Genomic DNA, 14,066 nt, shown 5'->3' with positions numbered 1-14,066 from the left:
TTTTTTATGGAATATTTAATAATGTTAACTTTTAATTAGGGATGACTGAGAGTGTTATAAACGTAAGAGTAGACAAATATAATGAGAAAGCTTCGAACTGCTAAGCTATCGGGAGTTACACGTGTTATTGTGAGTCAACCATAAAAGATAGACATATGCTGTCGTGGGATATTTTTTACATAATTTTAAGGAGAACATTTCCGTCATACATGATTTCTGTGTAGCTTTAACCATTAAGGTTGCACACGCGACGGGCTTAAAAATGGAGTAACTTCTCCCGTTTTCCCAACATTTCCCTTCACTGCTCTGCTCTATTAATTGTAGCGTGATGAAAAGTATACTATAACCAGCACAGGAGTATGACACAAATAATTGTACCAACTTTCGTTAAAATACGGCGAGTAGTGTTTGTTTCTATAACGGTTATACAGACAGACAGACAGACAGACAAAATTTTACTAATTGCATTTTGGCATCAGTATCGATCCCTAATCACCCCTGATAGTTATTTTGGAAATATATTTCATGTACAGAATTGACCCTCTACAGATTTATTATAAGTAAAGATTATTATTTTGTAACTAAATAACACGTACGTGTCACTTAATTTGAATAAGTTGTTTACACTTCGATTTGGATTCTAACTAGCCATTGATCCACATAAGTGGATAACAGGGCAGGGCACATAGCTCGTAGATCTGATGGCCGTTGGGTCGGAAAAGTTCTGGAGTGGCGACCACGAACCGGGTGACGCAGCGTAGGCAAGCCCCCCACGAGATGGACCGACGATCTAGTGAGGGTCGCCGGAGTCCGATGAATGCGGGCGGCCCAGAACCGGTCCCTGTGGCACTCAACGGGGGAGACCTGTGTCCAGCATTGGACGAATCCCGGCTGAAATGATAATGATGATTAGATCCACTGTAATGTAGATTAATATTGTCAGTAATCTATTTAGTGTATCTTTATAAATAAATAATGCACTTATAATGTAAATATTGTCTACAGGTCGTGAAGATGTTCATCCTAGTGATAGTGATATTCGGCATCTGCTGGCTTCCATACCATACATACTTCATCTACACGCACTTCAACCCATCGATCCTCTACATGAAGTATGTACAGCACGTCTACCTGGGCTTTTACTGGCTCGCCATGGCCAACGCTATGGTCAACCCCATTATATACTACTGGATGAATGCCAAGTAAGTACCTTTGTAAAGGTAGGAGCTGTATACTATTTGACATTTTTTCCTCCCTATCTTTCTAATTAATTTCGTTGCGGATAATGACATATTAGTTTTCCCTGAGACTCGCCGAGCTTCACCGCTCGGTGTCATAAAATGCGCGCCACTGCTGATCCTGGCTTACAGGAGTTGTAGTGGTGGGTCTGAGGGCGGGAAGTCTCTATTTGACATTTATGTTAAAACACTTGATATAGGGCTAACAATTTTCAATAATACACTTTTTATGTGCACGGCAGAGTGACCCAACTGCACCTGATGCATAACATTGTTGTGTTAATTGATTTGGAATATTATTTTATTATGTTATTGATATTTATTGGGTACAGCGTCACACTTCAGACTGTTACTGAGTACAAAAACCTTACATCTAACCCTGAGAAGCGATGACATCACGGTATTCATTTAACTAAGCCACTGAAGTACTTTAATTCTTTTCTAAAACACTGAAAGTTGTTTTAAGAGTTTACAATAAAGTCGAAAATTGTAACTCGATATTCCACCGATTTCGATAGTGTAGAAAAACAAAGGGAGCATTGTTGCATTAAGGATTATTCTACAAAAGGCACATTCTCCCAGAGTCTGCGTGCCTTATCGCTGGCGGGTCGCCGCATAGTTGACATAGAGCCTCATCTTGTACTACCGCTAAGATTTATTGACTCTGCGTTTAAAAGCTGTGCCGTGAGTGCCAGCTCACATGATTCACATAAACATGAAACAAAAAGGCTGTAATTGACTGGCAAGGAGTCATCGTTCTTCAACTGGACATTTGTTGGCGAAAGATTCCCATGAAACAAACAAGCCGCCATAACTTTATCGACTGGCGAGGGTTAATCATCTCTCGTCATTCGACAGTATCTGAACGCTACTCCACTTATCATCAGGCGCAGGATCATATCGCCGTGTCCGTAAAACATTGACTAGCATCAGATGTTTAACCTTTTAGGGGTAGGCAGAACTATGTCTCAATAGAGTAGCTATATTGCTTTTTTGTGGGATCTCCTAGCTGATACCAAGAGACCTAATATCACTTTAACCGCCCCCGGGATCAAACCCTAGACCTCGTAACGATTATACTGCTTACGAGCCGTCACACGAATGAAATATATAAAATTGTTGATTGAAGTTGCTAATTTATCTTCAAACGCTATTGTTCAACATTCCGTAACATCCATATTAAAATGTTAATTAAATTGTTCATCAAATTAAATGCGTATTAATGATATATTTTCATCGTTTTACGCCTTTGTATTACTGAATTAGTCTTTTTATAAATGCATATTTTGTTTTTTTTATATCACTTTAATCATTTTTTTATGTGTGCCGTGATCGCCTTTAATTATGGCAGCATTTGAATTAAAAGTATTTTATAGTGCAACTTGTAATTACTAATACTCATTTATGTAATGTTTGTGATCGTTAAAAAATAGTTCAAATCTAAACTTAAATTAACAATGTACCAAAATAAAAGTTCCTTTCGCTTCAAGTGTTACAAATGCTTCCCGTTAACCTTTAATAGAAAATAAATTGGGTCCGCACTGCAGAAGGTTACGTAGCTTGCGTCGTTTTCCTAGTGCTATCAAATCGCCATGTAAAGAGTTTTCTAACAATCACAATCGGTTACACATTGTCAGAGATTTATGTCCATATCTTGATTATAAATGTTTGTCCATTTATGCACCGACGTGGTGTAGCCATAACTAACTATACATATAAAACAAAGTCCCCAAAAGCTGTCTGTACGTGATCGATTTTCTCAAAATTTGCTGAATGGATTTTTGTACGATTTTTATGAAAAGATAGGCTAATTTTTTCTTTAAATTCTCGCAGGGTCGGGATTTACGCGGGAAAACTTTGTGATACACTTATTTCTACGCAGACGAAGCCGCGGGCTCAGTTAGTATACTTAGTTATGTCAACGATGACAATCAGATAACTTCGATAAACTGCTGCTTATAAGAAAAGAAGACTTTAAAAGACCACGAAGGCAATCGTTTACCCGCTGGTCTGATCAAATAAGAACTATAACTATAATATATATAACTATATATTTTATATTTCTTATTATTTTTTTAACTAAATAATAATTCTGACTAGCCATTAGATCCACTGTAATGTAATTTAGATTATTATTGTCAGCAATCTGTTTAGTGTATCTTTATAAATAAATAAATATAACGGGACTTTGTATTAGGTACCATTGCTTTGAGGAAATAATAGCTGCACCTAAGTATTGCTCTGAGGCGATATCAGCTGAGACGCTGTAAAATTAAATTCAGCATCTTAAGGACGTTGCTATTTAATAGACAGATTTCAACACCTCGAACGATACGTTAAGTTTGAGCCCGAGTGTATGGTCATTAAACAGACTTACCTGACAGGCTCTTAGGCGAGAACTTGAGTTTTGTTTCTTAGATTATTCAATAAATTAAATGTTAACTTGAGTTACTACTCAACGGTGTGATTGTATTATGGTTTTAATAACTCCAGCTTGTTTTATTACGATCGATTGTATTATGTTGAATAAATAAAGAGAATATATACCGCCTAAAATTCGCCGCAAATTTTGACTGCAAAACTCCATTCTCGAAGTCGTTTCTGAATAATCTATACTAATATGGAAAGCTAAAGAATTTTATATTTTTTTCACTAAAAGGCCACTACATTACTGCTGAATGCTATCGCCTACTCTTTAACCTGTAAAATATTTATCCCGAATATTTTTTCAACGAGCGTAACCGCAGGCAAAAGCTGGCATTATATAAAAAATAACATCATTATTCATATCGCAACTACCCACATTTTAGATGGGACATCCACTCCAACTGTTTCCAATATACATATGTTTTGTAATACCTAGGGGAAAAACTGGGTTGCGCGGCCTCCCTTTTTATATTTATGAGGTGGCCGAATGTGGAACTTGTATGCGTAGCTCCAACTAGTACTTATTGCGTTGATCTTAGTGCTATTTTGGGTTGTGAATAAATGTAAGTTTTTAAGACTGAAGCCTAACAACAATTGGACAGTGTCATAATAACTCTAATGTATATGGGATTGTCTACGTTAAGGTTGTGAAAAGAGGGTTCTTGACTTGACATATCTTCACATGAGATGCAAATCGAATAAATAATATAAATTATCTATGTATACCAATTAATATATAAAGCTGAAAAGATTGTTTTTTAATGCGATAATCTTAGGAACTACCAAAACGATTTGGTTTATTTTTTCAAAAATGGGAAGCTACATAACCCCTGAGTGCTATAGGCTACTTTTATCTCAAGAAATATTTCTCCCGGAAAAACATGCAGAGTCGCAGTTTTCAAAATATTTCCCTCTAGTTTTTGTCTCTAAATTAATTTTGGTTGGTTCTTTGGAATAGGCGATGTTCATAACTTCATAAGCACTAGTGACGTATCAACAGAAGGATTGCCATTATCGACCTCAATAAAAACAAAATAAACAATATAAAATATATTCTATAATACTCCACAAATAATACGAACATGAAATCAGGCGAATGTATTCGAAAACACAAAAGTCTGTTTATTTCGCAAACCATTTTCCGCAGAGCTCGCAAAACGCCTAAACAGATTCGTAGTCAATTCAGACTTGTTTTTTCCGATTTAATCTTGTATTTCATTTTAGCCTTTATTGGATTCCTAAAGCTAACATCACGTAGACTAGAATACTATATAACTAAATATTTATCTTTAATTTAACGTTTATACTTAAGCCTAGTAAGTAGAAGACCTATGTATAATCTAGTTAAGCAAAGGTGGATACAAAAATTAAACAAAAAACAGAGCTTTGCATAATTCGCGGTCTGAACAAAATTATAACTAGCTTAATTTTTCTGCAACTGGCATTACATTAAAAAATGCCCACAACAAACATTTTAATAACAATGCAAAACCACAAAATGGAACTTTGTGTAAAGAATCGAAGAGGTTTTTTTGTTTGACTCGTTTTTATTTTTACGCTTTACCTACAAACAAAACATATTAATGAATGTAATATTAAAATTACACCAGTGGCTGCGTTCCAGTTTAGTTTTTTATTTTTTAATAATAAAGTAGGGACAAAGGAATCTAGGTCCATACGTCGTTTGTGGTTAAACAAGTCTGTATAATTTTTATATAATATTTACACAATAGGTTTGAAGCTATTTATTTGTTATGTCTTTTTTTTTGTTTTCTTTTATAATCACAGAATTAGAACAAGGGGTTACACGTGGCTCCATCTGTGGTAAAAATCTTTCCTTACTTGGCAGTTTGTCAGAGTAAAGAGTGTAAATCCTCCGTGTTAATTAGATAATTTGTGCCAAATTTCATTATCCGTTTGGAAATTGCGTTTACTTTTAGCAAACATTAAAACGTTAACTAACATTTGAAATTATAATATTAAAGGATAAGATAAGAATAAACAATTTTTTTGGCGTAACTGAAGTGATACCTACGGCTTAAAACTTTGATTCCGAACTGCGAATGAGTAATTTTTAAGACGGAAAAACCCAGTCACATCTATTTTCGGGCCGACCCGGTATTCAAACCCAGGTCCTCAACGCCGTATCCGTACTTGTACTGCGTACGTATTACAACTCGGCTAATAAGATAGCCACTGGAAAAATTCCCACTATGCCAAAACCAGTTTCTACAGGAGTTAACAAGGCGTAACAATTCAGCGACATCAGCCAATTCTCCTGACAGTAGTTTATATAGTCATGTTACCGATATATTTATTTGTATTTTTAATTTCAGTCTTTGTATCGATTTTATACAGTAAACATCTAATATAATAATAATAAATAATAATATCAGCCCTGTATTATATACTTGCCCACTGCTGAGCACGTGCCTCCTCTACTACTGAGAGAGATTAGGCCTTAGTCCACCACGCTGGCCTAGTGCGGATTGGTAGACTTCACACACCTTCGAAATTCCTATTGAGAACTTCTCAGATGTGCAGGTTTCCTCACGATGTTTTCCTTCACCGTTAAAGCGAACGATAAATTCACAAAGAATACACACATGATTTTTTTTAGAAAAGTCAGAGGTGTGTGTCCTTGGGATTTGAACCTGTGGACATTCGTCTCGCAGTCCGTTCCACACCCAACTAGACTATCGCCGCTTAAACATCTAATATAAATAAATATTTTATTTTTAAAAACTGAAATCCCGATCGCCGTATAGTAACTCGGGTAGGTATCTTATTTGTGTTGCCTTGATAGGATGAGCCAATAGTTTGACTAATAGTAAGCCGCTAATCCTGACCATAGATTTTACCAACACTAGGGATACGACCAAGCTATTACCGACCGAGAGATGAACATACTTTATAACCTTATTTGAAGACAACTCTTTATGCTTCTAAAATAGTTCATTCAAATATTTACCAAGAATTTATTTCATAATTGGAACCTGGAACAAAAAAGACCGATGAAAACGCAAACTTTATAATGTAGCTGTTTTCAATATCCAGTTCTGAACAAAATTTAATGAAACGATATTGGAAATTTTACTATATGCAATTTTATTTTTAACTGAATTGTATTTCATAGTTCGAATAATTGATATACTAATTGAAACATATAAAGTTAATTAAAACTTTAACATTTACAATCAGTAGTACAATATCTCCTTTAACTAAACACAGAACTAATCTCAAACCTAATTCAATTTCGAAACTAAAAAAAACTGATATCAATTTCAAACGAAATTGTGGCAATCTTACCAATTCACCTTTAGAGGATTGCGGGGTCTGACGGCAATAGCTTCGACGTCTCTAATCGGACTAAAAAAGTATATTTTTAGTATAGAATCACTACATTGTATATAACAAAGTCGCTTTCTCTGTCCCTATGTGTGCTTAAATCTTTAAAACTACGCAACGGATTTTGATGCGGTTTTTATAGATAAGTGATTCAATAGGAAGGTTTATATGTATAATAATAACATCCATTAAATAGTCAGCATTGCACCCGTGCGAAGCCGGGGCGAGTCGCTATTGAGAATAAATCTAGTTTCATATCACTGTTCAAGATTTCGGTTTGTCGTATGAATACTGTTAATAGTTTTTGAAGATGTGTCCTTGAATGGATTTAAATAAAGGTTAGAAGCAGATATTAAAATATACAGTTAGTTATTGACCGGCAAAACAGGACCAAGTTTTTGCTCCTGATGGGTAATAAGTCGTCATTTATAATTGTAAAACATAATATAAAAAAATAAAAGATAATCGAGTTGCGGGATCAGCCTGTGTGTATCCGGCTCAAACAGGCCGGCATAATTGTGTCGACTGCCAAGGGGTAATCATCTCTCGTCAGTCGACATTGTACTGGACTCCACTCAATTGGCCGTGCCCGCATAAAAAAATATTAAATAAAATATATAAATTTTCGTTTAGTAAAGAAAAATACGATACTTTAATACAAGCAGAATCATTTCTATTCGAATAAACATTAATTACGTTAAAACTACATCAGCTCTCATAAAAATAGACAATATGTACTTTTAATTTAAAATGAACACTCTAATGTAAAGCGTTAATCAAATGTAAACATCGGTAAAACTTAATAGAAAAGATTATGTTTTTCTATCTGATATTTTTCTTTCATTTCATTTACCTTGCTATTCGGACAAACTTTATAAAATATAGTTAATGTAATAATCTAATTAAGAGAACAGTATCTGTTTTATTTTTAAACAAAACTCGATACTTTGATAGGGATGATGCCTGAGTATTGCTGCATTTTTAATCGATGGTTGGAATTTTGGTTAATTTTCTTATTTTTTTGTTTACAGCTTAACTTTTAACCATTGATTAATAAAACAATAATATTATCTAGTATACCTTTAGAACCCTTAAATTTTTATTATTTCGTACTATCCGTTGCTTTAATATAGTTCATTTAGGCTCTAAAATAAGTTGTTTTGTACAAATTTCTAAGTAAGATCATTATTTTACATAATATTTATTCAGGAATCAAGATATAAAATAAGTTTTCTTGCAAAAACTTACCTTTGTTATTGTGTCATTGTTTTTCACATCTATATAAAAATGAAGTTATAATGGTGATATTTTAAAATTGTAAAGAGATATTGCCTCAATAAAAAATTACTGAAAACTTTGGATTCGCATTTTTTAAAGACACTTGTATGTGATATCAAATTGCATTGCCAAGATGGCTTTCTACAATAGTTACCGCTAATATAAAACAAATAATATATATGAATGACAAATCGTAGAAATAAATCTATGGGGTAGTTTGCTGTGTTTGATGTAGTTTATTATTTTATATGTAACAGAAAATAATATGAAAAAGAAATTCTTTTGCGAAATCAACATCAAATTGGTTGAAAAATAAAGCTGTTGATTCATATTTGAAATATTGTTGTGAGCAAAAGTGGGGCGTGGAAGGATTATCGCGCTGTCTTTTTCTCACTCACGCAGCGTTATGGCCGATGGCACTGGGTGACGTCACATTGCACTATTAATGTAATTTGACAGCTTTCCTTTCCATCAAATTTCAAAGCTTTACAACTTATTTATTATTGCAAGGATTTTTAAAAATCTTATTCTGATAGATTTTCGATGAAATGTTTTTGATAAATGTATTTATAAAAAGTCGTCAACTACCCTATTGCTGGAATATGTCATTCTCATGCACAAGGATAACGTTAATGATTGTAAAAACTCGAATGCCACAGCCCAGAGGATTTCTCTGATAATATATTGCTCCCTAATGATAGAATTTGGTTTCAATTATTTTATAACGAGGTGTCGTCTGAAGTCTTGAGCATATTTTAATCATTTACGTAAGGTTTGTGGTTATTTAGATTAAGATATTTGTTACGTAAATATTATTATGACACAATAGCTGAATAACTTAATAGTTATGTTTAAAGTTGAATAAATGTTCAATTTCCTTCGTATAAAAGCGATAATTTTTGTAGAAGTTTTGGATAATAATTTTTTGTTTAAATTTGTTATGCGGCCCCGCTCGTCTTAAAGTTTTTTTTTTCCTGGATATATATTTTCCCGAGATAAAAATATACCAATAAGGAGTAATGTAGCTTTTAATTGGTGAAAAATGTTTGAAAATTGGTTTAATAGTTCAGGAACTATTAAACGGTAATGTCAGGACATTACCACGTTCAAAAAACAAACTCTTCAACTTTATACATTAGCATAGATCGAGCCTATTGCAGCGACCGTCGATAAATGACATAACTCCTTTGTTATTTTATTATTGTTTCATATTCTGCCATTGTAAACTTTATGGTTAATAAATTTTAAAAAAATAAGAATAAGACAATATGAACTTGTGTTTTTCGATTATTTTGCGATGCCATTGCTTTATTTACCTCAACAGTGATAGATAATATTAGACCCATAAAAAATTACCGTAACTTTTCCTACTTTCACATTGACATTGGCAAAATCATCGTCTGCCAATGATAGAACTACAATCTAAAAATTGAATTGAACTGAATTGAGACTTTGATATAATGCATCTATAATTCTCTTTGCAATATTCTAAGTGCAATATATTGTCCACAGATTCCGAACATACTTCAGGACAGCGATCCTGTGCCGTTGGCGCGACGTTTGTTGGCGCAGGAAGAGACCGCTCCCGGAGTCGCCTCCCGACTGCGTGTCCCAATCCGGCAGTCGATCCCGATCAGGTTTTTACTCGTTAACGTAATTATTGAAGTGATCTTTGGTATTATAGCACTTCACGCAATCACTTTAGTATCATTTATATTTTAGCTGTAGGTGGTTTTTCATAGTTCTTTAGTTTCATAAACAAGGAGCTGATACAGTTTTTAGTACGATATGGGGATCGGTTATGAATAGATTAATTTTATTAGGTTAGGTTAGTTATACGATTTACTATATTTAAGACCTGCATTTTATTTAAGATTTATTTTAAATAAAATGCAGGTCTTAAATATAGTAAATCGTATAACACTACACAGAAGAAAATCGTGTAACTTTTAAAATCATTTTTTCTAATCATAAATAACATTAAAGAATTCTATTAATCTAACAAAGCGAATATTCTGATAAGTATGCCTACCAATTTTGCTTCCCAAATTCACACAATGCTTTATTTATTGGAAATCACTTAAAGTTTGAACAAAGCAAGTATACTATCAAACTCTTAATTCAAAAATAATAAAACATCACGCCTTTATTACTGAAGGATAAGGTAGAGCTGCAACCAGAAGACAAGCACAAAATCGTGACTCCGGGCATCAGCCCTTAGTAACAACTAAGGAGAAAACCTAATATTACTCCACAAATAAATACATAAAAGAAACGTCGCGCAAATAAAAGACAATTAATTACGTTACTTACAATCTGACATAACGAATGTTAATGCGGTACTAATGACACTTGAGCGAAGATTACACGAACTTAGTCTTACAAAAGTTTTAGTATAATTAATTTTATCTCGAACTCAGCGAAGTGAAAGTAATGTGGGAAGCAAATATAACTTTTTGTGTCATATCTTGATTTTATTTTACCTAATTACCACTCACATATCCTCTATAGTAGGCTAAGAGTTCTAAAATTATAGAGAGGACATTGGAAAGATTGTTATACAAAAATGTTGTGTTAATTACTCAGTGTATTGTAAAATAGCAAAACATCATTGTAAAATAATTCATATTCTTTCAATATCGTGTTTTGTACCTATTGAATGCGCATTTTAGCATATTTTCTGGAAATATGTTATTTATCTGAGGACGCTATGACATCTTGTCACCCGGACATTTCAAATAAGACAACGACTTATTATCAATTGTTAATAACTTTTGGAGCAAGAATTTGGTCCTGATGTCCAGTCTATAACTAACTATACTGTTTAATATCTTTGTTAGTAGAGTATGTCCGCGGGCCGTTTCTAGAAAGTGGGACAAAAATATGAAGTATAGAGCCGATGTTATTTTATTCGCTATTTTTAATAGATGTGAGTTCTATTATGACTGTCTCGATGGCATAGTTGTATTACGGTACGACTACAGGGATGAGGTCTCGGGTTCGATCCCGGGCAGTGATGTTAGATTTCTCTACTCAGTAGTCTGAGTCTGGAGTCTGGAATTTGTGACCGTGAAAGTGTGTGTATAAATTTTAATACTTTCGTAACCAAATGTAAAATTATAGTTTTGTATTGACTAATTAAATTTTATCGCGTTGTGATATTAAAAGCAATGTTTTTCAAAAACATGGACGTAATATCTATTATACTGAGAAGTTAGAGCAAAGTTAGAGATTTTCGTAAATATTGAAACCTGTCGAGATTTTGCACGTTCAGACATGTTCGGTATGGCAGAAGCCCATTAGCATGCGAACAATGGACCACATTTCCATAAAAATCAGCACTAGTCACGTATGGAAAAGAATGGATATCCACGCACGCTAGTCGATAATATTCATACTGTAGTACCGACAATAATTTTCATTTACAGAGCATAATATGTCAAATCAAATTTATTTATCAAATTTACCAGAAATACAATTTTCCTTATGAACTAAAACAAACAACTCTCAGGTACAACATACTAATAAAATTAAACTGAGACCATAGGACAAAAACTATACCTAGGTCCCTACACTAGGCACAGCATGTATCGTAGGCGTATATATATACCAAAAACAAGATATCGTATACGTAAAACTATAGGTCATTGTTATGATTAAAATAAATATTACCAAAATTATGAACAATAGTTCATATTCATCGTTTTACATAAAAAAAATACAGGGCCATTTTCACACTGCGTTACTAAATGAAACCACATACTTAACTACTTGGAAATAACAATTTACAATAAGTTACTTGTGCCGTAAATGTAAAAAAAAAATGTGTAAGTTTCGAACAAAATAAAAAGTAATTTTAATTTTACGCGCCCTCATGCGCCACTATTACTACTCTAAGAGAATTCGTTGCAGCGGCAACATTTCAGTCAGAAGTAACGCGCACACGCCATATCCGCATTAAACTACAAAATGATCAAAAAAACCTTCGGGGATAAAATGCGTGATGTTGTGCGTGTGTGTGTATGATCAAAAAAACCAGAAAAGTATTATAAAACCAGAATTTTTGGTGAAAATATTCGTTATTAATGGATGATTTTTGGCACAATGTCAGCAAAGGTGAAGACAAGTATGTTGTTTCATTTTTTAACGCAATGTCAAAATGACCCTGTACATTTTTAACCTACTCCGTTCTCTGTAAGTTACAAAAAACACACATATTTTGCCATTCACAACAACATCGCCTGAATGAGCCCTACATCCGCATGTTGTTGAACGGCTCAACGCTTATCTGTAACATTCACATTAATATAAGAAATAAGAAAAGTAAAACCATCCGATGCCTTCTTAGTCAGCATTGTTTCCTTATTGCAAGAGATTAATGATTGTCCTCGGGACAGTTTTCCTTATCGCTAAAGTTACAAAGGAAATTAGATCCATTTCGATAAAGTCTCTATATTACTAAAAGAATGTTAAAAAGATCATGAATGACACTTGAAATCTATCTAAATACCTTAATTTAATGGCTTTCTTATGTGTAATACGTTTGCAGAGAGACATTTTACGCTGTAGAAAATACATTAAAAGATAATTGCGGATTAAAGTCGAAAGATAGTCATAAAACTAACATCAGAACTAAAGTAGAATAGTAATTTTAAGATTATAGTAGTACGGTTCGGTTTTGAATACAAACACTTGCCTAATATTTAAAGTCGTGTACAAACTTAAATATGAAATCCACAATATTATTCTGTGCAAAGCGATGACTTCTCAACTTTGCTTATACATAATTCTTCCGATTTTATGGCAAAGTCATGTATGCGGCAATTTTTCCTTATTCCCTTCTGCTAAAAATGTTATATGAAGTCACGTCTCTCGGAGTTTATTACTAACTTTGACCTTTTGTAACCTTTCTTTGTAAGGTACATAATATATAATGTTAAGAAATACAAAGAGATGTAATAGAGATAAATATCAATGGGATTTTCTTGATTTATTTTCAATATACTTACACTAATTGTCTAATAAAAGTATTCATTACTTTCATTCCTTTTCTTTCAATTTAACACCTAATAGAAACACTAACACGGAATTGAATCATTCTAGAAATAATTGGGTCCAACCCTAAACATTGACATAACAACTATTAAATTAACGAAGAACTTGAACAAATCTCAGAATAAACCGCTATGGAACAGATAAATAAAAGCAAACACATAATCCTTGATTTAAGCTACGGTTATTTAGATTCCGCATTTATTCTAGCAAAAAGTAATACAATATAACTCTATTGTAGTACATTAAACACACATTTATCAAAAAGAATTCACACACGATTGTGTTTGAAAATCGTAAATGCAGTTTAACCATGAATTATTTAAACTCCATTCGAAATTTATATTTGAACATTTTTATCATAATTAATTCATATTAAATAATAAATTAAGGATAAAAGAAAGAAACATAAAAAGTAAATGTCCAGTAATAATTATGATCATGATGATATATATCAAAATCATTTAAATAGTCACTATTAAAATAATCCCTTGAAGTATACGTCTCTACAGGTATCGAGGAACTCAGAGATTCAAGAGGAAATGCAGCGGGCGAATGGCCGCGCTCGTTGTATCGGACTCACACCGACCACCACCAGTTGCTGAGACCGCCTTCGCTTGCTAGCTGCCCTAAGTGCCCGCACAGGACCTACTACGATGGTGAGTAGTTCTTTTGAGTATTAGTTACTGGTGTTTACTGGTGGTAGGTCTATGTGAGAGTGCT

General features: G+C 33.4%; 1 protein-coding gene across 1 annotated transcript; it reads left to right on the top strand.

Annotated features, from left to right (window-relative positions):
• Positions 1–1,005: 1,005 nt before the first annotated feature.
• Positions 1,006–14,002, top strand: LOC119192932 (tachykinin-like peptides receptor 86C; the record flags this gene model as incomplete). Its single annotated transcript, XM_037446664.1, has 3 exons — positions 1,006–1,202; positions 9,804–9,928; positions 13,841–14,002. Coding segments are annotated over 3 exons (484 nt in total), but the record flags the coding sequence as incomplete, so codon positions are not given.
• Between the last annotated feature and the right edge of the window lie 64 nt (positions 14,003–14,066).

This window comes from Manduca sexta, unplaced genomic scaffold (assembly GCF_014839805.1).
Source record: "Manduca sexta isolate Smith_Timp_Sample1 unplaced genomic scaffold, JHU_Msex_v1.0 HiC_scaffold_3391, whole genome shotgun sequence".
NCBI classification, from domain to species: domain Eukaryota; kingdom Metazoa; phylum Arthropoda; class Insecta; order Lepidoptera; family Sphingidae; genus Manduca; species Manduca sexta.
This window is presented reverse-complemented; position numbering and strand designations above follow the sequence as displayed.